This window comes from Notechis scutatus, chromosome Z (assembly GCF_049901735.1).
Source record: "Notechis scutatus isolate UNSWTSFEM ecotype Mainland chromosome Z, rNotScu1.2, whole genome shotgun sequence".
Classification (NCBI taxonomy): domain Eukaryota; kingdom Metazoa; phylum Chordata; class Lepidosauria; order Squamata; family Elapidae; genus Notechis; species Notechis scutatus.
In genome coordinates, this window is record NC_142025.1 from 117,655,573 (window position 1) to 117,680,595 (window position 25,023).

The 25,023-nt window shown below is 45.9% G+C and overlaps 1 protein-coding gene across 1 annotated transcript in view; it reads left to right on the forward strand.

The window, feature by feature from the left end:
- The window catches only part of LOC113422280 (myosin-6), a 67,084-nt gene that overhangs the window by 12,801 nt on the left and 29,260 nt on the right, over positions 1 to 25,023 (forward strand). The window contains exons 8-19 of the mRNA XM_087946368.1: positions 6 to 98; positions 3,234 to 3,297; positions 5,803 to 5,901; positions 7,972 to 8,075; positions 8,190 to 8,328; positions 9,216 to 9,334; positions 14,787 to 14,936; positions 15,057 to 15,227; positions 17,515 to 17,824; positions 19,519 to 19,592; positions 21,386 to 21,473; positions 22,739 to 22,856. Of these exons, the coding sequence (XP_087802494.1) occupies positions 6 to 98; positions 3,234 to 3,297; positions 5,803 to 5,901; positions 7,972 to 8,075; positions 8,190 to 8,328; positions 9,216 to 9,334; positions 14,787 to 14,936; positions 15,057 to 15,227; positions 17,515 to 17,824; positions 19,519 to 19,592; positions 21,386 to 21,473; positions 22,739 to 22,856 (1,529 nt within the window). The remainder of the gene's footprint in view (positions 1 to 5; positions 99 to 3,233; positions 3,298 to 5,802; positions 5,902 to 7,971; positions 8,076 to 8,189; positions 8,329 to 9,215; positions 9,335 to 14,786; positions 14,937 to 15,056; positions 15,228 to 17,514; positions 17,825 to 19,518; positions 19,593 to 21,385; positions 21,474 to 22,738; positions 22,857 to 25,023) is intronic.

Here is a 25,023-nt window from a genome sequence, read left to right on the forward strand (position 1 = left end):
CTTAGGGGACGTTGGAAGATCAAATTATCCAGGCCAACCCTGCCTTAGAAGCCTTCGGCAACGCCAAAACTTTGAGGAACGACAATTCTTCTCGTTTTGTGAGTGCTCCAAATCTAAAGTTAGGTTTGAGTAAGAAAGATCTCCGACGTTCATCTAGAATCACGGTGGAGGGCGATAAGAAGGGAGATGTCTCACTTGTCTTCCTGCTCTACTACAAAGTTAGGTCGACCTTGAAAGAGCTGCCATCTTACAGAGGCCATCAGCCAATTCCGTAATACAGGACGTCCTCAACTTACAACAGTTCATTTGGTGACCATTCAAAGTTACACTGGCACTGAAAAAAGTGACTTACGACCATTTTTCATACTTACAACAGCTGCAGTTTCCCCATGGTCACGTGATCCAACTTCAGAAGCTTGACAAACTGACTCACATTTATGACGGTCTCAGAGTGCCTTGGGGGGGGTCACGTGATCCCCTTTTGCGACCTTCTCATAAACAAAGTCAATGGAGAAGCCAGATTCATTTAACAACGGTGTTCCTAACTTAACAATGGCAGCGATTCACTTACCAACTGCGGGGAGAAAGGCTGTGAAATGGGCAAAACTCACTTAACAGCTGTCTCGCTTAGTGACAGAAATATTGGGCTCAATAGTGCTCAAGTAATCCTCGACTTACAACCTCAATTTACACCACGATTCCCATCGCTCAGGAGGCAATTGTTAAGCGAGTCCCGCCCGATTTTATGACCTTTTTGCCATTGTTAAGCAAAACCACTGTGGTCGTTAAGTGAATCACCCAATCATTAAGCGAATCCGGCTTCTCCCATGGACTTCGCTCATCGGAAGGTCGTGAATGGTGATCATATGACAGTCGTAAATATGACCCAGCTGCAAGCATCCAAATTTTGATCATGGGACTGGGGGAAAGGGGAAATGCTGCAATGGTCGTAAGTACAAGGACTGGTCGTAAGTCACTTTTTTCAGTGTTGTAACTTTGAACGGTTGCTCAACAAATGCTTGAAGATTGAGGTCCACTGGCCAAGTAAAAGATTTGATTTGATTCAAATCTAGATACTAAGCTGGCAGGAATAGCCAACCCCTAAGAAGATAGGCTCAAGATGCAGATGGATCTCGACAGACTTGAACCCTGGGCCTTCTCTAACAAAATCAAATTCAGCGTAGGGAAAAGTCAAGTCCTACACTTAGGCAAGAAAAACCCACACATACAGACTGGGTGAAACCAGGCTTAATATGTAGTAATAACTTTAAGGGGGAGTCTGAGCGATGAGCGAAGTCCATGGGAGAAGCCGGATTCGCTTAATGATTGTGTGAGTCACTTAACGACCAAAAAAGCCAACACAATCCTAAGTTGCATTAACAGAAGGATACAATCAAGATCAAGGGAGGTAGTAATACCACTCTGTAAAGCCTTAGTAAGGCCACACCTAGAGTTCTGCATCCAGTTTTGGTCACCACACTATAAAAAAGATGTTGAGACTCTAGAAAAAGTCCAGAGCAACCAGGATGATGAGGGGACTGGATGCTAAAACATATGAAGAACAATTACAGGAACCGGGCCTGGCTAGTCTAGGGAAGAGAAGGACCAGGGGAGACAGGATAGCTGTCTTCCAATATTTGAGGGGCTGCCACAGAGAGAAGGAAGGGGTCAATCTATTTTCCAAAGCCCCCAAAGGCCAGACAAGGAATAATGGATGGAAACTGAACCAGGAGAGATTCAACCTGGAAATCAGGAGGAATTTTCTGACAGTGAGAACCATCAACCGATGGAACAGAAGTTGCTTTCAGAAGTTGTGAGAACTTCATCACTGGAGGCTTTCAAGAAGAGATTGGATTGACATCTGTCAGAAATGATGTAAGGTCTCCTGCTTGGGCAGGGGGTTGATCGCCAACCACTGGGACGGGGACCACTAGTGGTCCGCGAGAAAATTTTGGTGTCTGCAGAGAAATGTCACCCCCAAAGCAATTAATCCAGGCTGCGTGGGAACACAAGCCTTGCGTCTCTTGCATTGCAAACAACACGAGGTAGTGAGGGGAGGGGGGAAAGGGCGGAGAGGGGGAACTCGCCCTACTCGCCTCTCACCCCTCACCTGGCCACCGGGCTGCTTCTTTCCACTTCTTTCTTCTTCTGCTTCTGGCTGCACGCAAGGAAAGCAGCAAAAGTCTTTCTTTCTCTCCCCCAAACTCTGCCAGAAACGAGTCTTTGGGACCCTGCAAGGCCTCCTGCTCCAAGAGGTTGTGCCGGCAAAGACTCATTTATCTCATTTGGGGGAGAGAGAGAAAGACTTCTGCTGCTCCTGCTGCTTTCCTTGCATGAAGCCAAAAGTCTCTCTTTCTCTCTCCCCCTAAGAACGGAGCTGGAGACGGTATCCTGTGATCCCAAATAAAGAATGATTGAACAGTAGGAAAACGGGATGGGGAATTTTTCTGCAGACTTTTTGGGGGATTTTCCCAGGGCCTCTGCTGCTTTCTGCAGAGACCCTGGGAAAACATCAGCAAGCCACAGTCAGTCAAAATTCATATTAGTAGTCCACGGGAATTAAAATTATGAGGTTGGTGGTCCCTGAGGTCCAAAGGTTGGAGACCCCTGGACTAGATCAGGGGTCACCAACCTTGGACGTCAGGGACCACCAAACTCACAATTTTAAATCCCTCGGACCACTAATATGAATTTTGACTGACGGTGGCTTGCTGACGTTGGTGGGAAAGTCGGTCCCATATTCCAGAGCTGCATTAGTCACAGGACTGGCCCTTTGGTCATCCTGGAGCAGCTGCTCCTCCACCCGGGGCACCGACCTGCCATGGACTGGAGGAGCTGCTGTGAGATGACCAAAGGGCCAGCCTTGTGACTACTGCAGCTCTGGAATATGGGACCGACTTTCCTACCAACATCAGCAAGCCACCCCGTGGCGGATTTCCCTCCCGCGAAATTGGTCTTACCTTCCAGTTCCAGCTTGTGTGGCTCTACTCAAGGTAAGGTTTGCGCTTGGCTGAAGGCCGGGGCCCAGGAGGCCATGTGGGAGGCACCGCCTTGTGTTCCCACACAGCTTGGATTAATTGCTTGGGGAAGGTTGCTTTGGGGGAGATATTTCTCTACGGACCACCAAAATTTTCTTGCGGACCACTGGACTAGATGATCTACAAGGTCCCTTCCCTCTCTGTTCATCTGTTAGATCTTTTTTTTTACCTATTTACACTCGTATTTCTACCTAGGGTAAATTCATCCGAATTCATTTTGGGGCGACAGGCAAGTTGGCATCCGCTGATATCGAGACGTGTAAGTCACCCTGGTTAATAAAACTTGCATTTGTCCGTCTGTCCGTCTTCTTTCCCAGGCCCATGTCCAGCCAAATGGGCTCCTAATTTTAGCAGTTGCAAACGTGGTTTAGATATCTATGGAAATTCTCCATCATCCAAGTCACCTTGTCCCAAAAGTGCTTTTTTTTTTCCTCCTTCCGAGAGACAACTGGACTTTCTTTGAAGACTTTTCGCTTCTCATCCGAGAATCAAGATCACGTGAAGTATTAGCACTGCTTTATAAATCCCTAGTGTAGAAACTGAGCACCCACCCCTCTCCTAGAAGAATGAAATTCTTTGGGAAAGATTATAAAAGGCAGAATATTATATTTCCCTAAAGGAGAAACATGCTCTTGGAAAGCCACCTTTCTCAATAGCCCCAGCAGGACTGGGCCAGCTATCTACAAGACAAAAGCCCTTCAACTCCAGGATAATTGGATGATCCTTCAGGGCAAAGCCATTCAGCCGCAATAGGAACTTCATTGCATCATCCCAGCAAGTAATTTTACTACCGGTTCTGTGGGCATGGCTAGGTTGGAGTGTCTAGGTGGGCGTGGCCATGTGACTGTGTGGGCGTGGATTTTTTGTGTGTGTGTGTGCAGCACCTCACTTGCTCCGTTTTTTGTTTACCTCCTGGGCCTCAGGGAAGCCACCTGGGAGGCCATTTTTGCTGAGGGGGCGCACAGCACACACACACACACACACACACACACACACACACACACACCTTTTTGCCTCCTGAGCCTCAGGGAAGCCTCCTAGGCGAAGCACTAAGACAACAAGGGGGATCCTGATCATCGGGACAGCTGATTGTCGGGAGGAAAAAGAAAGAAAGAAATACCTGTTTGGCCGAACAGTAGCATTTTTTTTATTACTGGTTCGTTTGAACCAGGCTGAACCAGTAGGATCCCATTACTGCATCAGCTCAAGTTTCAATCAAGCTTGACTCAGAAAACCTACAAATTTAGCTATGACCTCTGCATAGCCCCATGGTTGTCTGGCAGCAACCAATAGAATACACGTCCTTGCCACAGGAACAGGAAGCTCAAGGGCAAGGCCCAAGAGAGGGTATAAACAACATTCACTCTCCAGTCCATGTGGTCAGCTGCCCAGGATCTCAAACCCCTCTGTGGTCCTGTTCACCAATAAACCATCTTTCCAATCAGCCTCCACATTTCCTGTGTCTTTCTCCCCACTTGGAAACCAACCAGATGGATATTTCTTCCAACACTAGTAAGACCACAGCTGGAACACTGCGACCAATTTTGGTCACCATACTAGGTAGGAAGAACAAAACACCCCAGAAGACAAACTCAGGATCCAAAAAGATCCGGACAAACTTGAACAATGAGCCCTATTCAACCAAATGAATTTCAATGAGGAGAAAAATAAAAATTTTATATTTGGGCAGGAAAAATCAAAGGTATAAGTATAGATTAGCCAAGACCTGGCTCAAATGTAGTAACTATGAGAGGGACCTTGGAGTCCTAAGTGGATGATTATTTAAACAAGAGCAGCAGCCAAAAACGCTAATACAATCCTGGGTTGCATAAACAGGGGCATAGAATCAAGATCGTGTGAAGTATTAGTGCTACTTTATAAAATCATCATAAGACAATATCTGGAATGCTGTCTGCAACTAATTTTGGCCACCATACTACAAAAAGGATGTTGAGACTTTTTCAAAAAGTTCAGAGAAGAGCAACTAACAGAATTAAAGGCCTGGAGACAAAAAAAACCACGAAGAATAGCTGCAGGATTTGGGTTTGGCTAGTCTAGAGAAATTAAAGACAAATTAGGGGCGACATGATTAGCAGTATTCCAGTATTTGAGAGGCTGTCCCCAAAGAAGAGGGGGTCAAATTATTCTGCAAAGCACCAGAGGGCAGGACAAGCAATCATGGTTGGAAACTTAATAAGAGACTAGCAACCTGGAATTAAGGAGAAACTTCCTAACAATGAGGACAATTAACCAGTGGAACAGCTTGCCACCAGAAGTTGTGAATACTCCAACACTGGAGGTTTTTAAGAAGAGTCTAGACAGTCACTTATCTGATATGGTTTGGGTTTGACAAACCCAATCTAGCTGAGCAAAATTGACTTATATACTAGAAAATGGAGACTCAGAAGAAGAAGAAAGACAGAATAGAAGATGGATGAGGTCAACAAGGAAGGGCTATAAATGATTCCCAGAGACAATAAAGATGAGGAGCACCTGCTAGCAGGAATCCCCTTGTACTCAATAAACCCTAATTAATTGCTCATCTGTCTGTCTTTCCATCCAATCTTTAACTTCCCTTTCCAAATTTTTCATCCATTGCTTGAGGGCTTCTGTTGACAGATGCTTTTTTTTCTTCTTTATAATGAACCATTTCTTTGTATCTGATTCCAATCTTGTTCGTCTTTTGGGTTTTTTCCTTCTTCTTCTCATGTTTACACAACCTCTGTTATATTTCTCTTTTCTGTCTCTCTCTCTCTTTTTTTAGATCTCTTAGAGAAGTCTCGGGTGATTTTTCAGCTGAAATCTGAGAGGAATTACCACATCTTCTATCAGATTTTGTCCAACAAGAAGCCGGAACTTCTGGGCAAGTTTATATAGTTCTTTTGGGGGGTGGGGGAATAGAAACAGGGCGTATACAGATTTACAAACATCTGTTTAGTGACCATTACAATGGCACTGAAAAAAGGGGCTCAAAATACCATTTTTCCACACTTATGACCGTTGCAGCGTTCCCATGGTCACTTGATCAAAATTTGGGCACTTGGAAAGGAAATAGGAAAGGAAATAAGGAAAACCTATACAAGATGTTTTACAGGTGGCACCTCCCCACAGCAAGGCTTGCCAAAATGTACAAAAATTTATCCCCAAAATGTTGGAAGTGCAAGGACTTACCAGGTGTGTTCTGCCACATGCGGTGTAACTATGCAAGAAAATACTGGAAATTGATACAGACATGGGTGGGGCAAATGGTGGGATAGCACATTCCGTTTAAACCAGGAGTGGGATTCAAATTTTTCAACAACCGGTTCTGTGGGTGTGGCTTAGGTAATGGGTGTGGCTTAGTGGTCATGTGACTGGGTGGACATGGCTTGGTGGTCATGTTATTGGCTGGGTGTCGCCAACTCAATATCACTCACATCGAGGCATGCATCTCCTCGCCTGGCCTCTCATGACTGTGGGGATGCTGCAATAGTCGTAAGTGGGAAAAATGGTCATAAGTCACTTTTTTCAGTGCCATTGTAACTTTGAATGGTCACTCCACACCAGCAAAGGAGGGAAAAAAACTCCAGAGAAGTTCCAGAGAGAGGAAGTCTAGTCCTGCCAAGAATGTAATAATGGTTAACGGAGAGGCAGTTTCTGTAAGCAACACCAGAATGTTTCCTTCCTGCCTTCCTTACAGGATTAGGCCAGTAATTTCTTGTAACAACCAGTTCTCTGAACTGCTTAGAATGTTAACAACCAGTTCTAGAGAATAGATGCGAACTGGTAGAATCCCACCCCTGGTTTAAACCGGAATTATTTCTCTTGGGGATAATGACAGAAGGTTATAGGAAAGGTGTAGCATATATAATTATACATGTTTTGACAGCGGCGAGAATGATATACGCCCAATATTGGAAGAATGAAATCATACCACCAGTAAGAGAATAAGGAAAATAATGGCTTGTTCAGGATTGGACAAGCTAACCTTAGACTTGAAAAATAAGGGGGAAATCAGATTATTATTATAAAGCTTACAATAAGCTTTATCAGTGGGTTACAAAAAAGAAAGGAAGGTCGGAACAAAAATAGCCAGGATGAATAGAACCAAAAAGCAAATACTGTATCAATAATATGAATGTTAATGGTTTAGCAATATCTTTGCATGTATGGCAAATGTAACGCCAAAATGGCTGCACTGTAGTTGTACACCTGCAGTTGTAAACAATAAAAAATATATATTAAAAAAAATTTGGGCACTTGGTAACTGACTCAGAGTTATGACGATCAGAATGTCCCAGGGGTCATGGGGTCTCCTTTTGTGGACCTTTTGATGAGCAAAGTCAATGGGGAAACCAGATTTACCTAACAACGGTGTGAGTAATTTAACAACAGTAATGTGTCAAGATTCTGATGGATGTCCTAATTAAACCATGAGCCTCGAGCCAAGTTTCAAAAGAAATCCAGTTATTTATTAGGAGCAACATGTCTGCACATATGCAAATGAAGTCAGCTCTGCCTGATGTAATTTATGGCCCATCTATGACCCTGTTTCCCCCCTCCTCCCAAGGTGTGTCATAAATCACATTCTCCAATGGAGCACTTTCGTGGGCTATAGAAATCATGACTCCTCTCTGGTTAGTCCCGGTAGCCTGAGATACAGCCTTGAAGAAGATATGTGTGGAATGTGCTTCTGGTTGTGGCTGCTAGGTTGCTCCATCAGTTCCTCCCCCTCCTGCCTATGGCAACTTGAGAACAGGCCAGGAATGCTTTAGGAGTTGACACAGTGATTCACTTAACAACTGCTGTAAGAAAGGTTGTAAAATTCACTTAACGAATGTCTCGTTTAACAACCTAGATTTTTGGGACGTGTTGTGGTCGAAAGTCGAGGACTGCCTGTGTTATAAATAAGCTCATCTCATAACTTTGCTTTTACTCCGTTCTTACCTAACAGATCTCCTGTTGGTCACCAACAACCCTTACGACTACCACTATGTCTCCCAAGGAGAAGTAACAGTGGCCTCCATTGATGACTCTGAAGAGCTAATGGCTACCGATGTAAGTTGAGGTTCACCAACCTTACAGGAATAGGGAGCAAACTGTTCAACATATGTTCTCTTCACGTTTCATGGACCTTGTGTCTTTCTACTCACCTATCTCTTTTCCTCTCAGAGTGCCTTTGACGTCCTGGGCTTCACCCCCGAGGAAAAAGTGGGTGTCTACAAGCTGACGGGGGCCATCATGCACTACGGGAACATGAAGTTCAAGCAGAAGCAGCGAGAAGAACAGGCTGAGCCTGATGGGACTGAAGGTGAGTGTTGGAATTCATTGTTGGAATATATTTCTAGGCAACAACTGCAGTAATATTCAACCAGTAGATGGCAGTGTTTACAAGTTTGGATCTGTGGTACATGCTCTTTTGTTCTAAGTAGAGTTTCCTGTTTCCTATTACAGTTACAGTTCAGCAGTAAAGCACATGATGACTGTTCTCTTTGTTTGCTCTATGGTGCTATATATAAACAGCATGTCTAACAGTGGGAAAACAATATATCTTAGGATAAAGGAAAAAGGGCTGGAGAAGTTGTAGATGGAATGATAGGGTCTTTCTCAACCTTATTCTCCAATTGTGTTGCTCTACTGGTTGCAGAATTCTATTGGTGGTTGGGAATTTCAGGGGTAGAGGGAAACATTTGGGGAAGAAGACTGATAGAGAAGGTCTCCACTGAGTGTCGTGGAAGAAGAAGGCTTCTATGGAAGGAAGAGAAAATCAGAATAGGAATATCTCACAAGGCTGGAAATCTTTCTTGTTTACGTTCGCGTGAAATTTGCCAGAACCGTTTCTTCAGGGGTGGGATGCTGCCAGTATAACAACCGTTTCGGGGATCATGTGCTTTGTGTGCTCACGCACACTTCACACACATGCACGCCTGACGTGTGCTGCATGCACATGAACACCGATGCAAAAATCCTTACCTGCTATGTTACTTTGCGGGAGTAACACAGCTGAGGAGCGGCAATTCTGCTCTTCCATGCTGATCAGCTGGGACGATAAACATCAGTACAGCGCACGAGCAGGCGGGCGGGCCCATGATTGTTGGAGCAAACCGATCCTCTCCCCGCTGATCCTCGGAGCTAGGGATATGGCCAAACCGGTCGGAACCGGCCGAATCCCACCCCTGCGTTTCTTTTACTCTCCAGATGCTGATAAATCTGCTTATTTGATGGGTCTCAACTCGGCCGACTTAGTCAAGGGGCTGTGTCACCCCCGAGTGAAGGTCGGCAACGAATACGTCACCAAAGGGCAAAATGTCCAACAGGTAAGGATGCTTCCTACTGCTAGACTCAGTCGGAGATGGTCAACAGGGAAGGTCTTTGGACTTGGCCAAGCTTGTCCCAGAACTGCACATATTGGGAAAACAGCATCTGTTGAACTTCGACCTTGCAATCCTTAAAAGGGGCGCATTTCCTCAGTACAAAAGAGGGCCCTGGGGAGAATTCAGTGCAGGCAGTCCTTGACTTATGACCACAACAGAGCCCAAATTTTCCATTGTTAAGTGAGACATGTGTTAAGTGAGTTTCACCCCATTTTACGACTTTTCTTGCCACGGTCGTTAGGTCAATTCCCTGCAGTTGGTAAGTGAGTAACTTGGTTGTTCAGCGAATCTAGTCATTCCCCTTTGACTTTGCTCTTTAGAAAGTTGTGAAAGGGGAATCATGTGATGCCTCCCCCCTCCGAGACACTGCAACCGTCATAAAGGTGAACCGGTTGCCAAGCACCTGATGTTTAATCACATGAGCATGGGGAGCCGCTGCAAAGGTCGTCCCTATGAAAAAACGGTCGTAAGATCAATTTTTCAGTGCTCTTGCAGCTTTGAATGGTCACTATACAAACTGCTGTAAGTTGAGGACTACTTTTATTGGAAGATGCTATCAAAGCACCTGAAGGCAGGACAAGAAGCAACGGGTGGACACCAGTCAAGGAGAGAAGCAACCTAGAACTAAGGAGGAATTTCCCGGCAGTCAGAACAATTAAGCAGTTGTACAACTTAAAGAAGAGTTTAAAGAAGAGTGGATAACCATTTGTCTGAAGTGGTGTAGGGTTTCCTGGCTAAGTAGGGGGTTGGACTAGAAGACCTCCAAGGTCCCTCCAACTTCCTATTCTATTTATTTTATTCTATTCTATTTGTTTTATTCTATTCTATTCTATTCTATTTGTTTTATTTTATTTTATTTTATATTTTATTTTATTTTATTTTATTTTATTTTATTTTATTTTATTATTATTTTATTTTATTTTATTTTATTTTATTTTATTTTATTATTTTATTTTATTTTATTTTATTTTATTTTATTTTATTTTATTTTATTTTATTTTATTTTATTTTATTTTATTTTATTTTATTATTTTATTTTATTTTATTTTATTTTATTTTATTTTATTTTATTTTATTTTATTATTTTATTCTATTCTATTCCATTCCATTCCTGTAATCTATTTTATTCTGTAACCTGTTCTATCCTATCCTGTCCTGTCCAATCCTATCTTTCATTCTTCTCTTCTCCTACAGATTAACAGTTGGAAGGGACCTTGTAGGTCATCTAGTCCAACCCCCTGCCCAAGCAGGAGACCCTAGACCATTTGTGACAAATGGCAGTCCAGTTTCTTCTTGAAAGTGATGAAGCTCCCACAACTTCCGAAGGCAATTTCTGTTCCGTGGGTTGATTGTTCTCCCTGTCAGAAAATTTCTCCTTATTTCTCTCCTTGATCAATTTCCATCCATTATTCCTTGTCTGGACTTTTGGAAAATAGCCTGACCCCCTCCCTCCTCTCTGTGGCAGCCCCTCAAATATTGGAAGACGGCTATCCTGTCTCCCCTGGTCCTTCTCTTCCCTAGACTAGCCAGGCCCGGTTCCTGCAACCATTCATCATATGTTTTAGCCTCAAGTCCCCGTATCATCCTGGTTGCTCTTCTTCTCTGCACTCTTTCTAGAGTTTCAACATCTTTTTTATAGTGTGGTGACCAAAACTGGCTGCAGTACTCTAGGTGTGGCCTTACCTAAGACTTTATAGATTGGTATTAGTACCTCCCTTGATCTGGATTGTATCCCTCCATTAATACAATTTAGGATTGCATTGGCTTGTTTGGCTGCCGCTGCATACTGCTGGCTCATATTTAACTAGTTGTCCACTAAGACTCCAAGATCCCTCTCACAGCTACTGCTGTTGAGCCTGGTTTCACCCCAGTCCATGTGTACTTTTGGTTTTTCGTGCCTAAGTGTAAGACTCTTCTCTTCTCTTCTCTTCTCTTCTCTTGCCATAAAGAAGAGAGAGTCAAGCTATTCTCCAAAGCACCTGAGGGCAGGACAAGAAACAATGGTTAGAAACTAATCAGGGAGAGAAGCGACTTAGAACTAAGGAGAAATTTCCTGAGTGTTAGAACAACTAATCAGTGGAACAACTTGCCTCAAGAAGTTGTGAATACTTCAGCACTGGAAGGTTTTAAGAATAAATTAGATAACCATTTGTCTGAAGTGCTGTAGGGGTTTCCTGTCTAAGCAGGGGGTTGGACTAGAAGACCTCCAGGGTCCCTTCCAACTCTGTTATTCTATTATGTTCCTATTTCTATTCTACTCTAGTCACCCCTAGTCCTTCTTTTCATTAGACTAGTCATCCCGAGTTCCTGCAACCGTTCTTTGTACGTTTTAGCCTCCAGCCCCCTCATCATCTTGGTTGCTCTTCTTTGCACTCTTTCCAGAGTCTTTTTTATATCATGGTGACCCAAACTGGATGCAAATGCCAAGAGCAGTCTTGCCAAGGCCTTATCATTTTCCCTTTCGCTTTGGAATCTGCAGATTTTGAGGTTGCGGATTCCCAGGGAGCCAGGCTCAGCAAACACCTGTCCCACCAACAGCGTTCAGCTATGTCCGTGACAGCTGGAACCCAAAACCCAAAGCAACCCACAAGTACACAACAGCTTCCAAATTCTGGCTGATAGCTTTGTCTCCTTCTAATAGCATGGGTCAGCATTGTTCAGAAGCTGAAAAACAGGCATTTTACTCAGATATTTCTTCTTTCAAACACTGGAAATTGAGGGCAGAGAAATGGCTATAAATGATACCTGGGCTATTATAAGTAGTTCTCAACTAGCAAACCATCATTTTAATGACCAAAGTTATAACATCACTAAAACAAAGTGAGTTATAACCGTTTTTCACAGTTACGACCGTCCCAGCTTCCCCACACAATCAAAATTCAGACACCTGGCCACTGACTCGTATTTATGACAGTCGCAGTAACGGGGCGGGGTGGGTGTCGCGTGATCCCCTTTTGCGACCTTCTGACAAGCAAAGTCAGTAGGGAAGCCAAATTCATTTAACGACCGTGTGACTAACTTAAAAAACGGAAGCCATTCATTTAACAACTCCTAAGACGGGGCAACTTAACAGCTGTCTCGCTTAGCCACGGAAATTTTGGGGTCAATTGTGGTCGTAAAGTTGGGGACTACCTGTATTGTTAATCATTCTCCAATTGTGTAAAATTACCAGTGTAAAAAAAAAGTTAGCCTTAGTTTCATGAACCCTTTGATTGCAGGTGATCCCAGATGAGATTTATTCTTTTTTTTATCTATTTATATCCCCTCTTAAAATCCTGATAGATTGTGATTTGCACTCCGGGGGTTTAGATCGACTTATCGATCAATTGAGGGATGCTCGCAGGATTAGGGGAAGTTTGCTGTTCTTAAACCCTGATTATTGGCTTTAGGGAGGCGACTGTCTGACTGGGGTGGAGCAAAACCAACATTGGTTTGAGCCCATCTGGCTCTCGTGTTTCTTTCAGAAGATAAAGACAGGATCAAAATGCCAAAGGGAGGGATTTCTAAATGGGGCCATTTAAGGACTGGAAAGGGCTCTTAACATAGATGGAGGTAGCCATTTTTATGTCCCACAATGCTCCTGGTAGAGGAGAATCCTGTGGCATTGTGAGAAGTTAGAATTTGGGAGTGGTCCTTGGTGCTCTCTTGAACTTGGCTGTTATCTGCAGATGTTTCATTACCCATTGAAACCTAATTAGCACTGATGATGTTCCCTAGTTGGGTGATGAAACGTCTGCAAGAAAACAACCAAGCTCAGAGATAGCACCAAGGTCCCCACAATCTTCCTCCCCCTCCTGGGTGGGTGTGACTGGGTGAGTGTGGCCAACTGGGTGGGTGTGGCCAACTGGGTGGGTGTGGCTAACTGGGTGGGCATGGCCAGCTTGACACCACTCCCCAAACTGCTGGCATGTTCTGTTTCCTGTTTGTGTTGGATAGACCCGGCCAAAGCTACACTGGCCTGATCTTTCCTCTTTGCATTGGGTAGTGACATGGGCCGCCCCCTTACATTTTCTAGGGTGGCCCCATGGACTGGATCCAATCACTTGAGTTTGACACCCCTGTAATAGGTGGTCTCCAGAAGTTGTGGATGCCATCACTGGAGGCTTTCAAAAAGAGACTGGACAACTAACTGTAACTACATAGCCAAAAAGGCATTAAGAGTTGTTAACCTAATCCTACGTAGCTTTTTCTCTGGTAATATTACACTATTAACTAGAGCATACAAAACATTTCCTAGACCAATACTCGAATACAGCTCATCAGTCTCGAACCCACATTACGTATCTGATATTAGCACAGTTGAGAAAGCCCAGAAATATTTCACAAGAAGAGTTCTCCACTCCTCTACTCGTTGTAGAATACCTTATGCCACCAGACTTGAAATTCTAGAACTAGAAAACCTTGAATTACGCTGCCTTCGGTCCGATCTAAGTATGGTATATAAAATCATACATTGCAATGACTTAACTGTCAATGAATACTTCAGCTTCAACACAATAGCACACAATAGATACCAACTCAAGGTTAACCCCACCAAACTTGATTGCAGGAAATACGACTTCAGCAACCAAGTGGTCAATGTCTGGAATACTCTACCTGACTCTGTAGTTTCTTCCCCAAACCCCCAAAACTTTAACCTTAGACTGTCTACTATTGACCATGTCACCCCTTTCCTAAGAGGTCTCTAGGGGGCGTGCATAAGCGCACCAACGTGCCTACCGTCCCTGTCCTATTGTTTCTTTTTATTTTTCTTATATGTACCCATTTCATGTATTCATAACTATGTATACACTTATACTTATTATCTTGTAAACAATTGACAAATCAAATAAATAAATAAATAAAATAAAATAAAATAAAAACTATTTATCTGAAAGGATATAGGTGTCAACTCATAAAACATTCCTGTGCCTGTTTTCAAGTTGCCATAAACAAGGGGGTGGGGAATCTGAAGGAACAGTACAGCAGTAAACCAGAAGTACATTCCACCCGTATCTTAAAAGATTTTAACCAGGCAACTGGGTCTTCTGGCATTGAAAATCCTTAATTGGAGAATGTGATTGATGACACCCGGCCCGTGAACATGCTTCATTGGAGAATCTGATTTATGACACGGGGGTGGGGGGGGAAACAGGGTCACAGGTGACTGTGAATTACGTATGCCAGGGTTGGTTTCATTTAGGTTAATGCTGGCATGTTGCTCCTAATAAATCTTTTGGATTCTTTTGACGCTTGGCTGGAGGCTCATGATTTAATGAGGGCGATCGCCGGAACCCTGACAATAGGGTCTCCTGGTCGAGCAGGGAGTTGGACTAGAAGACCTCCAAGGTTCCTTTCCAAGTCTATTATTCTAACGTTTCACTATGCAAATCCCTGGCCTCTCCATTCCACCCAGGTGTATTATTCCATCGGGGCCCTGGCCAAGTCCGTATATGAGAAAATGTTCAGCTGGATGGTCGTCAGAATCAACAACTCTTTGGAGACCAAGCAACCTCGGCAGTATTTCATCGGTGTGCTGGACATTGCCGGATTTGAGATTTTTGACGTAAGCCCGTCACCACGAGATCTACAGGGAGCAGGGTGGGACCTGCGTGACCCACATTGATGGGTTGACTTTGGGTGGTCCATAATTTTGTTTTCCCCCCTCCCTCCCTCCCCCTCCCAGTTCAACAGCTTCGAGCAGCTCTGCATCAACTTCACCAACGAGAAGCTGCAGCAGTTCTTCAACCATCACATGTTTGTGCTGGAACAAGAGGAGTACAAGAAGGAGGGCATCGAGTGGGTCTTCATTGACTTCGGCATGGACCTCCAGGCCTGCATTGACCTCATTGAGAAGGTAAGCGGGGGGAATTGGGCGAACCTTCTACCGTTGGTTCTCCAAAACGTATCTCAGATGAGCTCCTCTGAACAACAGTTGGGTTATTTGGAGCGGGATAACAACCCCTCGATAACTTGAGAGCAAAAGATTCTAGGAAGATCTGGTGATTGTCCTGGTTTAACCGGAATAATAGAGTTGGAAGGGATTTTGGAGGTCTTATAGTCCAACCCCCTTCTGAAATAGGAGACACCATACCTATATTTATTTCAGACAAATGGCTGTCTAATTTCTTCTTTAAAAAACCTCCAGTGTTGGAGAACTCACAACTGTCAACTCGTAAATCATTCCTGTGCCTGTTTCCGAGTTGCCATAAGAAGGAGGGGCTCATGATTTAATTAGGGCAATCGTCGGAACACTGACAGCAACTTCTGGCTAGTCTGGGAATATCAGAATTGGACGATAATACGGCATTCCTGTATTATCAGCTCAATGCTTACCATGACTTATGACTTACGGTCATGTCATGCTAGCCATTAAGTCTGCAAGCATCTAAGTTTGATCACATGACGGTGGGGATGCTGCAACAGTCATAAGCAGGGGCGGGCTGCTACCAGTTCGCCCCAGTTCGGGCAAACCCTTAGCTAATTGGTAGCTAATTTTATGGCCAGTTTGGCGAACCAGCAAATCCCACCCCTAGCTGGACCCGCCCACCCCTTCCCTCCCAGGAGTCTCCATGTGGCCCGTTTTGGATTGGAGATAAGGGCAGAAAATGGGCCTCCCAGAGCCACCAGGTTTCCGGCCTCCTGAGAGCCTTTGGGGAGGCCATTTTTGCCCTCCCGGAGGCGCGATAAAAACGTCCGGAGCCCGGGAAAGGCAAAAACATCCCCTCCGCCATGGTGCAGGAGGCTGACTGGGCCACGCCCACCCAGCAACCAGGCAGAGAACCAATTGCTAAAATTTTTGAAGCCCACCCCTGGTCGTAAGTGTGAAAAACGGTTATAAGTCACTTTCTTCGGTGCTGTTGTAACGTTGAACCATCACTAAACAAAGAATGGTCATTCAAGGAATACTTGCATCTTGATCAAGGATCTCCAGTTAAAGTCCACAAGTCTTAAAGTTCGGCTAACTTTTAAGACTTGTGGACTTCCAACTCCCAGAATTCCCCCTCCGGTCACGTTAGCTCAGGAATTCTGGGAGTTGAAGTCCACAAGTCTTAAAAGTTAGCCAAGTTTGAAGACCCTTGCTGTAGACAGATGTCTACGGAGATTCTCAGTCATCTGGGTCAGCGGTCACCAACGGGTGGCCTGTGAGAAAATTTTGGTGGTCCACAGAAAAATTATTTGCATAATTGTACTAAATCAGGGCCAGATAAGTGCAATGGACATTCATATTGCAGAGAGTCTCCCCCTTCGGGGTCTTTTTATGTGGGTCAGAAATTTCGGCTTGGGTTCTGCTTCATCCTCCTGGCACAGGGCTTTGGTCGAAGGCTGGAGGAAGCGCCACTGGTGCCGAAGATCCGGAGGGCCTCGTTCCAGTGGGTGGACTATCTCAGCCCGCTGAGCCTCCAGGTGCCGGTACCTGGCCTTGCACTCCCGCAGGCCTTCCCTCTGCTTGGAAAGCCTATGCTCCTAGTCCTCAGTGAGGTGCTTCTGCCGAGCCTTCTTCCCGGCCAGATCCAATTGGAACTGAGCCAGCTGTTTTGCCAACTCTTTCTCCTGGGGCCTGTTTAGCTCCAACCACTGCTTCCTGTTGGGGGTCTGGGCAGGCAGGCGGGGAGGGGCTGGGAGGGGAGGGGCGAGTAAAGGCCGGCAAGGTGTCCCTCAACATGAGTGACATCGAATTGGCCACACACACACACACCCCTCCAGTCACATGACTACCTAACCACGCCCACACAGCTGGCCATCAGGCAGATCGTGTTAGTGGTCCGCGGGATTTAAAATCATGAATTTTGTGGTCCCTGAGGTCCAAAAGATTGGTGATCCCTGATCCAGGTCATGGTTATCCCAAAGGTGGTTTTTTTTTTTTTCAAGAGGCAACTGGACCTTCTGGATTTTTTTCATTGAAGACACTTCCCTTCTCATCCAAGGTTGATAGAGCCGAAGAAGCTTCTTGGATGAGGAGTGAAATGTCTTCAAAGAAAAATAAAACTCAGAAAGTCCAGTTGCCTCTTAGAAAAAAAAAAAGCACCTTTGGGATATATATCCTGTAGAAAGGCTGCTTAGACTTCCGGGAAGGTTAATTTTTTCCCCCCATTCTTTCTGTCCTCATTGTTGTCCCTTTCCTCTCCATCTTTCGGGGTCAGCCTCTGGGCATCATGTCCATCCTGGAAGAAGAATGCATGTTCCCCAAGGCCACCGACATGACCTTCAAGGCCAAGCTCTACGACAACCACCTGGGCAAATCGGCCAACTTCGGAAAAGCCCGCAACACCAAGGGCAAACCCGAGGCCCACTTTGCCCTGAACCACTACGCTGGCACCGTGGACTACAACATCAACGGGTGGTTGGAGAAGAATAAGGACCCTCTCAACGAAACAGTGGTGACCCTCTTCCAGAAGTCGGCCTTGAAGCTCCTGGCCACGCTGTTCTCCAGCTACGCTGGCAGTGAGGCGGGTGAGATTGGGAAGGGAAGCGGAAAGAGAGAATGATGTCGTGGCTGGCTTGAAACCTTCTGCGTCTCCAGGCTGGGTCTTGACCTGGAGATGCTGCGGAAAACGCCAACTGAGGACCTCTTGGAGAGTCGATATGAAGGCCTCTCGGGAATTATTGAGTGACCGGCATTCAGGGTTAATGAAGGTGGCTCTTTGCTCATCAGCTTCCGGTGCTGAGGTCCAGTGGGCCTTATCTTCTGCTGTTGAGGGCCCTCAACAGCTTGGGAATGTCCTGGAGAAGGCAAAGGGGATGATTGGAAGAGACACAAACCAGAAAGTGGTGGGGTCTAGTTTAGAAAGCTATAAATCAGGGATGAGAAAGGGAGGGAGGAGGAGAGGGAGAGGAGAGGAGAGGAGAGGAGTGGAAAGGAAAGGAAAGGAAAGGAAAGGAAAGGAAAGGAACCGAAAGGAAAGGAAAGGAAAGGAAAGGAGGGAAGGGAAGGGAAGGGAAGGGAAGGGGAGGGTAGGGGAGGGAAGGGAAGGGAAGGGAAGGGAAGGAGGGAAGGGAAAGGAAAGGAAAGGAAAGGAAAGGAAAGGAAAGGAAAGGAAAGGAAAGGAAAGGAAAGGAAAGGAAGAAAAATAGCAAAGGAGAGGAAAGGAAAGGAAAGGAAAGGAAAGGAAAGGAAAGGAAGAAAAATAGCAAAGGAGAGGAAAGGAAAGGAAAGGAAAGGAGGGAAGGGGAGGGAAGGGAAGGGAAGGAAAGGAGGGAAGGGAAAGGAAAGGAAAGGGAGGGAAGGGAAGGGAAGGGAAGGGAAAGGAAAGGAAAGGAAAGGAAAGGAAGAAAAATAGCAAAGGAAAGGAAAGGAAAGGAAAGGAAAGGAAAGGAAGAAAAATAGGAGAGGAGACGAAAGGAGAGGAGTGGAGAGGAAAGGAAAGGAAAGGAAAGGAAAGGAAAGGAAAGGAAAGGAGGGAAGGGAAGGGAAGGGAAGGGAAGGAGGGAAGGGAAGGGAAGGAAAGGAGGGAAGGGAAGGGAAGCGAAGGGAAGGAGGGAAGGAAAGGAAAGGAGGGAAGGGAAGCGAAGGGAAGGGAAAGGACAGGAAAGGAAAGGAAAGGAAAAGAAAAAAGGTACGGAAAGAGATAGAAAAAGTTAAGAAAGAAAAAGGAAAAGGAAAGGAAAAAGGAAAGAAAGAAAAAGGAAAGAAAAAGGAAGATAGAAAAAGAAAGACAGAAAAAGGAAAGGAAAAGAAAAGGAAAGGAAAAGGAAAGGAATAAAAGGAAAGGTAGAAAAAGGTAAAGGAAAGGAAAAAGGAAAGAAAAAGGAAGATAGAAAAAGAAAGACAGAAAAAGGAAAGGAAAAGAAAAGGAAAGGAAAAGGAAAGGAATAAAAGGAAAGGTAGAAAAAGGAAAAGAAAGATAGAAAAAGGAAAAAGAAAGGAAGAGAGAAAAAAGGAAAGGAAAGGAAGATAGAAAAAGGAAAAGAAAGATAGAAAAAGGAAAGGAAGAGAGAAAAAAGGAAAGGAAAGGAACCCAAAAAAAGGAAAGGAAAGAAGAGGAAAGATCATAAGGGCGAGGACTAGCTATAAATCACTTTTTTCAGGGCCGCCCTAACTTTGGTTGCTAAACAAATTGTTGTAAGTCGAGGACTCCCTGTGCTTGTGCAGATGAGAGAGAGTCCTGCACCGGCCTCCCTCCGTCAGCCTTCTCTTCTTCCCCCAGGCGGAGACGGCGGGAAGGGCAAAGGATCCAAGAAGAAAGGCTCCTCCTTCCAGACCGTCTCAGCACTTCACCGGGTATGAGATGGGAACCTCGGCGCTGAGAAAAGGGGGTTCTGGGTCGCCTATGGCACGGTCTCCACCCTTGGCAACTTTAAGCCTGGGCGGACTTCAACTCCCAGAATTCAGCTGGCTGGGGAATTTTTGGAGTTGAAGGCCATACAAGTGAATGCCAAATATTGGTTTATTGGAGTTTGCGAGGAGAAACACAATGAACATTTCTCTCTCCCTGTCCCTGTCCTCCTCCTCCTCTCTCCTTCCTTCCTTCCTCCCACTTTCCTTCCCTCCCTTCATCTCTCCTCTCTCCTTCCTTCCTCTCTCCCTCCTTCCATTTCTCCTCTATCTTCCTTCCCTCTCCTCTCCCTCCCTCTGTTCGTTCTCTCTCTCCTCCTTTCTCCTTCCTTCCTCTCTTCTCCCTCCCTCTGTTCCTCCCTCTCTCTCCTCCTTTCTCCTTCCTTCCTTCTCTCTCTCCTCCTTCCTTCCTTCCTTCCTTCCTTCCTTCCTTCCTTCCTCTCTTCTCCCTCCCTCTGTTCCTTCTCTCTCTCCTCCTTTCTCCTTCCTTCCTTTTCTCTCTCCTCCTTCCTTCCTTCCTTCCTCTCTTCTCCCTTTGTTCCTGTTCTCTCTCCTCCTTTCTCCTTCCATCCTTCCTTCCTCTCTTCTCCCTCCCTCTGTTCCTTCTCTCTCTCCTCCTTTCTCCTTCCTTCCTTCTCTCTCTCCTTCCTTCCTTCCTTCCTTCCTTCCTTCCTTCCTTCCTCTCTTCTCCCTCCCTCTGTTCCTTCTCTCTCTCCTCCTTTCTCCTTCCTTCCTTTTCTCTCTCCTCCTTCCTTCCTTCCTTCCTTCCTCTCTTCTCCCTTTGTTCCTGTTCTCTCTCCTCCTTTCTCCTTCCATCCTTCCTTCCTCTCTTCTCCCTCCCTCTGTTCCTTCTCTCTCTCCTCCTTTCTCCTTCCTTCCTTCTCTCTCTCTTCCTTCCTTCCTTCCTTCCTTCCTTCCTTCCTTCCTTCCTTCCTTCCTTCCTTCCTTCCTTCCTTCCTTCCTTCTTCTCTTCCCCCTCCCTCTGTTCCTTCTCTCTCTCCTCCTTTCTCCTTCCTTCCTTTTCTCTCTCCTCCTTCCTTCCTTCCTTCCTCTCTTCTCCCTTTGTTCCTGTTCTCTCTCCTCCTTTCTCCTTCCATCCTTCCTTCCTCTCTTCTCCCTCCCTCTGTTCCTCCTCTCTCTCCTCCTTTCTCCTTCCTTCCTTCTCTCTCTCCTCCTTCCTTCCTTCCTTTCTTCCTTCCTTCCTTCCTTCCTTCCTTCCTTCCTTCCTTCCTCTCTTCTCCCTTTGTTCCTGTTCTCTCTCCTCCTTTCTCCTTCCATCCTTCCTTCCTCTCTTCTCCCTCCCTCTGTTCCTTTCTCTCTCTCCTCCTTTCTCCTTCCTTCCTTCTCTCTCTCTCTCCTTCCTTCCTTCCTTCCTTCCTTCCTTCCTTCCTTCCTCTCTTCTCCCTTTGTTCCTGTTCTCTCTCCTCCTTTCTCCTTCCATCCTTCCTTCCTCTCTTCTCCCTCCCTCTGTTCCTTCTCTCTCTCCTCCTTTCTCCTTCCTTCCTTCTCTCTCTCTCTCTCTCCTTCCTTCCTTCCTTCCTTCCTTCCTTCCTTCCTTCCTTCCTTCCTTCCTTCCTTCCTTCCTTCCTTCCTTCTTTCCTTCCTCCCTCTCTTCTCCCTCCCTCTGTTCCTTCTCTCTCTCCTCTTTTCCTTTCTCCTTCCCTCCTCCCTCCCTCCCTCTATCTCTCCTCTCCTCCTCTCTCCGCCTGATCTGTTCCTTCTATCTTTTCTTCTGGCAGGAGAACCTCAACAAGTTGATGGCCAACCTCAAGACCACCCACCCTCATTTCGTGCGGTGCCTCATCCCCAACGAGCGAAAGGCCCCCGGTAATCCCAGTGGGGGAACCAAAGGGATCCGCTGGGGGGGGGGCAGCCAGGCGTTCAGCCCGGGAAGCTCTCGCACGCAAGATTCCTTCAGCCAGCTTGCTGGAATCCGCTGGGAATGAAGCTGCTTCTCCTCTTCCAGGAAGGAAACGGAAAAAAGGAAGCGCTTCCTCCTCTTCTTCCCGGAAGTTAAGGGGTCAAGGGTCAGGGCATGGACCCAAATTGCACACACACACACACACACACACACACACACACACACACACACACACGGCATCGACCTTGCTGCAAGAGATAGCAACTCCTTTGCAGACAAGCTGATGCCGTCGCTTTTCTCAGCCTTAGGAAGCAGCCAATCCTTCTGCAAAATTCAAGGCGGGAAAAATGCACGTATCAGATGCGTTTTACGGCAAGGGGGAAAGGCGACATCCAGCAGGGAAATCACAGCCAGTCCTCAACTTACAACCCCAACTGAACCCACAACTTATGTTCCTAAGTCAGGCATCTGTTCAGGTGCCTCGTTTTGCGACCTTTCTTGCCGCTGTGATGAAGTGAATCGCTGCAGATGTTAAGCGAGTCACAGGGTCGTTAAGTGAATCTGGATTCCCCGTTGACTTTTGCTCGTCAGAAGGTCGCAAAGGGGGAATTCCCTGATCCCCGGGGCAGTGCGACCGTCATAACTACGAGTCAGTTGCCAAGTGCATGAACTCGGATAACTTGACCAGAAGGATGGCGCCATGGACTTACGACCGTTCTTCACACTTATGGCCATGGCAGCATCTCACAATTCAGCCACTTGGCAACTGACTCATATTTGTAACGGGGTCGTGTGATCCCCTTTTGCGACATTCTGACCAGCAACCTCAATGGGGAGGGGAGCCAGATTCACTTAATGACCATATCCCTAACTTAAGAATGGCAGTGATTCACTTAACAACCATGGCAAGAAAGGTCCTAAAATGGGCCGAAACTCAGTTAACAATGCCTCGCTTTAGCAACGGAAATCTTGGGCTCGGTTGTGGTGGTAAGTAGGAGGGCTACCTTTCCGTTACAACAGGTTGCATAATCCATATTCTTTCATTTCTTGAGCGTAAATCCATTTTCTGATACACAAACCCAACATTTGTGTGTGCGTGTGTGTGTGTTTATGCCCTGTAGGTTTAGTGCGGTTGTGTGAATCCAGACCGTGGGCCTAGGACGCATCTTTCTGAGGGGAGGGTAGTATTCTTACTTTTCATTTACTCTCTGCCTCTCGTTTTCTTCCTCAGGTGTGATGGACAACCCCTTGGTCATGCACCAGTTACGTTGCAACGGCGTTCTGGAGGGAATACGGATCTGCCGGAAAGGATTCCCCAACCGGATCCTCTACGGGGATTTCAGGCAAAGGTGAATCCCACTCCTCGAGCGTTGGGAGGGTCAGTTCAAACTGCCAAACAGAGGTAGAGAATCAAGATTGCGTGAAGCGTTAATAATGCCGCTTTATAAGACCTTGGTCAGGCCGCACTTGGAATACGGCATCTGGTTTTGGTCGCCACGGTGTGAAAAAAAGATGTTGAGACTCTGGAAAGAGTTCAGAGATACAGAAAATACTAATAACAGGTCAACAGAGTCAGAAGGGACCTTGTAGGTCATCTAGTCCAACCCGCCGCCCAAGCAGGAGACGCTACACCGTTTCCGACAGATGGCAGTCCAGTCTCTTCTTGAAAGAGGATGAAGCGCCCACAGTTTCCGAAGGCAACTTCTGTTCCATTGGTTAATTGTCCTCACTATCAAGAATTTCTCCTTATTTCCAGGCTGAATCTCTCCATGTTCAGTTTCCATCCATTGCTCCTTATCTGGCCTTCAGTGCCTTGGAAAATAGTTTGACCCCCTCCAGGGGTGGGATTCTACCAGTTCGCACCTATTCGCTAGAACCGGTTGTTAACATTCTAAGCAGTTCGGAGAACTGGATGTTAGAAGAAATTACTGGCCTAATCCTGTAAGGGAGGCAGGAAGGAAACATTCTGGTGTTGCTTACAGAAACTGCCTCTCTGTTAACCCTTATTACATTCTTGGCAGGACTGGACTTCCTGTCTCAGGAACTTCTCTGGAGATTTTTTCCCCTCCTTTGCTGGTACTTTGATGTGTGGAATCACCATTCAAAGTTACAATGGCACTGAAAAAAGTGACTTATCGCCATTTTTCATACTTACGACTGTTGCAGCATCCCCACAGTCATGAGAGGCCAGGCGAGGAGATGCGTGCCTCGATGTGAGTGATGTTGAGTTGGCGACACCCATCCAGTCACATGACTACCAAGCTATGCCCACCACCTAAGCCATGACCACAGAACCAGTTGTTAAAAAATTTGAATCCCACCCCTGACCCCCTCCTTCCTCCCTGTGGCAGCCCCTCAAATATTGGAAGACTGCTATCCTGTCTCCCCTGGTCCTTCTCTTCACTAGACTAGCCAAGCCCAGTTCCTGCAACCATTCATCGTATGTTTTAGCCTCCAGTCCCCTCATCATCCTGGTTGCTCTTCTCTGCCCTCTTTCTAGAGTCTCAACCTCTTTTTTATAGCATGGTGACCAAAACTGGATAATATAATTACAGGACTGAAGGCTAAAACATACGGAGAACAGTTGCAGGAATTGGGTATGTCTAGTTTAATGAAAAGAAGGACCAGGGGAGACGGGGTAGCAGTCTTCCAATATCTAAGGGCTTGCCCCCAAAGAAGCGATTGGAGGGAAACTAAACAAGGAGAGAAGCAACTTAGAACAAAGGAGAAATTTCCTGACAGTTAGAACAATTAATCAGTGGGATGATTTGCCAACAGAAAATTGCAAAATGCTCCAACACTGGAAGGTTTTAAGAAGAGATTGGACAGCCATTTGTCTGAAATGGTATGAGGGTTTCCTGCCTGAGGGGGCTAGACTCTGTTACAACTCTGTTATTCTGTCTCTTACTTTAATGGTAGCCACAAATGGCAGCAGCCCCTCTGTCCTTAGAAAGCAAGCAGGGCCAGGCTTGGATGGGAGACCACCAGGAGATGAAAACTTTATAGACTACAGAGTTGACAAACCCTCCCAGAGGTCAGCGGCAATCTATTCCTATATCGGTGGTCCTCAACTTACAACCGTTCCTTTCTTGACTGTCTGAAGTTACAATGGGACTGGGGGGGGAAGGGACTTACAACCAGTCCTCGCACTTACGACTGTGTCAGCATCCCCACGGGCACACAAACAGTATTCAGGGCTTGGCAATTGATACATGTTTACAATGTCCCAGAAAAATGCCATTGCCATCTGCAACCTTTGCAACAAGCAAAGTCGGGGCGGGGGGAGTTTGATTCACTTAACAACCCCATGATTCACTTAACAACCCCATGATTTGCTTAACAACCCCATGATTCGCTTAATAACTGTCAAGCATAAATAGGCGTCATGAAATCAGGTTCACCTCGCTTAAGATGCCGTAGTGGCAGAGTGGTCAGAATGCCATATTGCAGGCTGACTCTGCCCACTGCCAGCAGTTCGATCCTGACCAGCTTAAAGTCAACTCGGCTTTCCGTCCT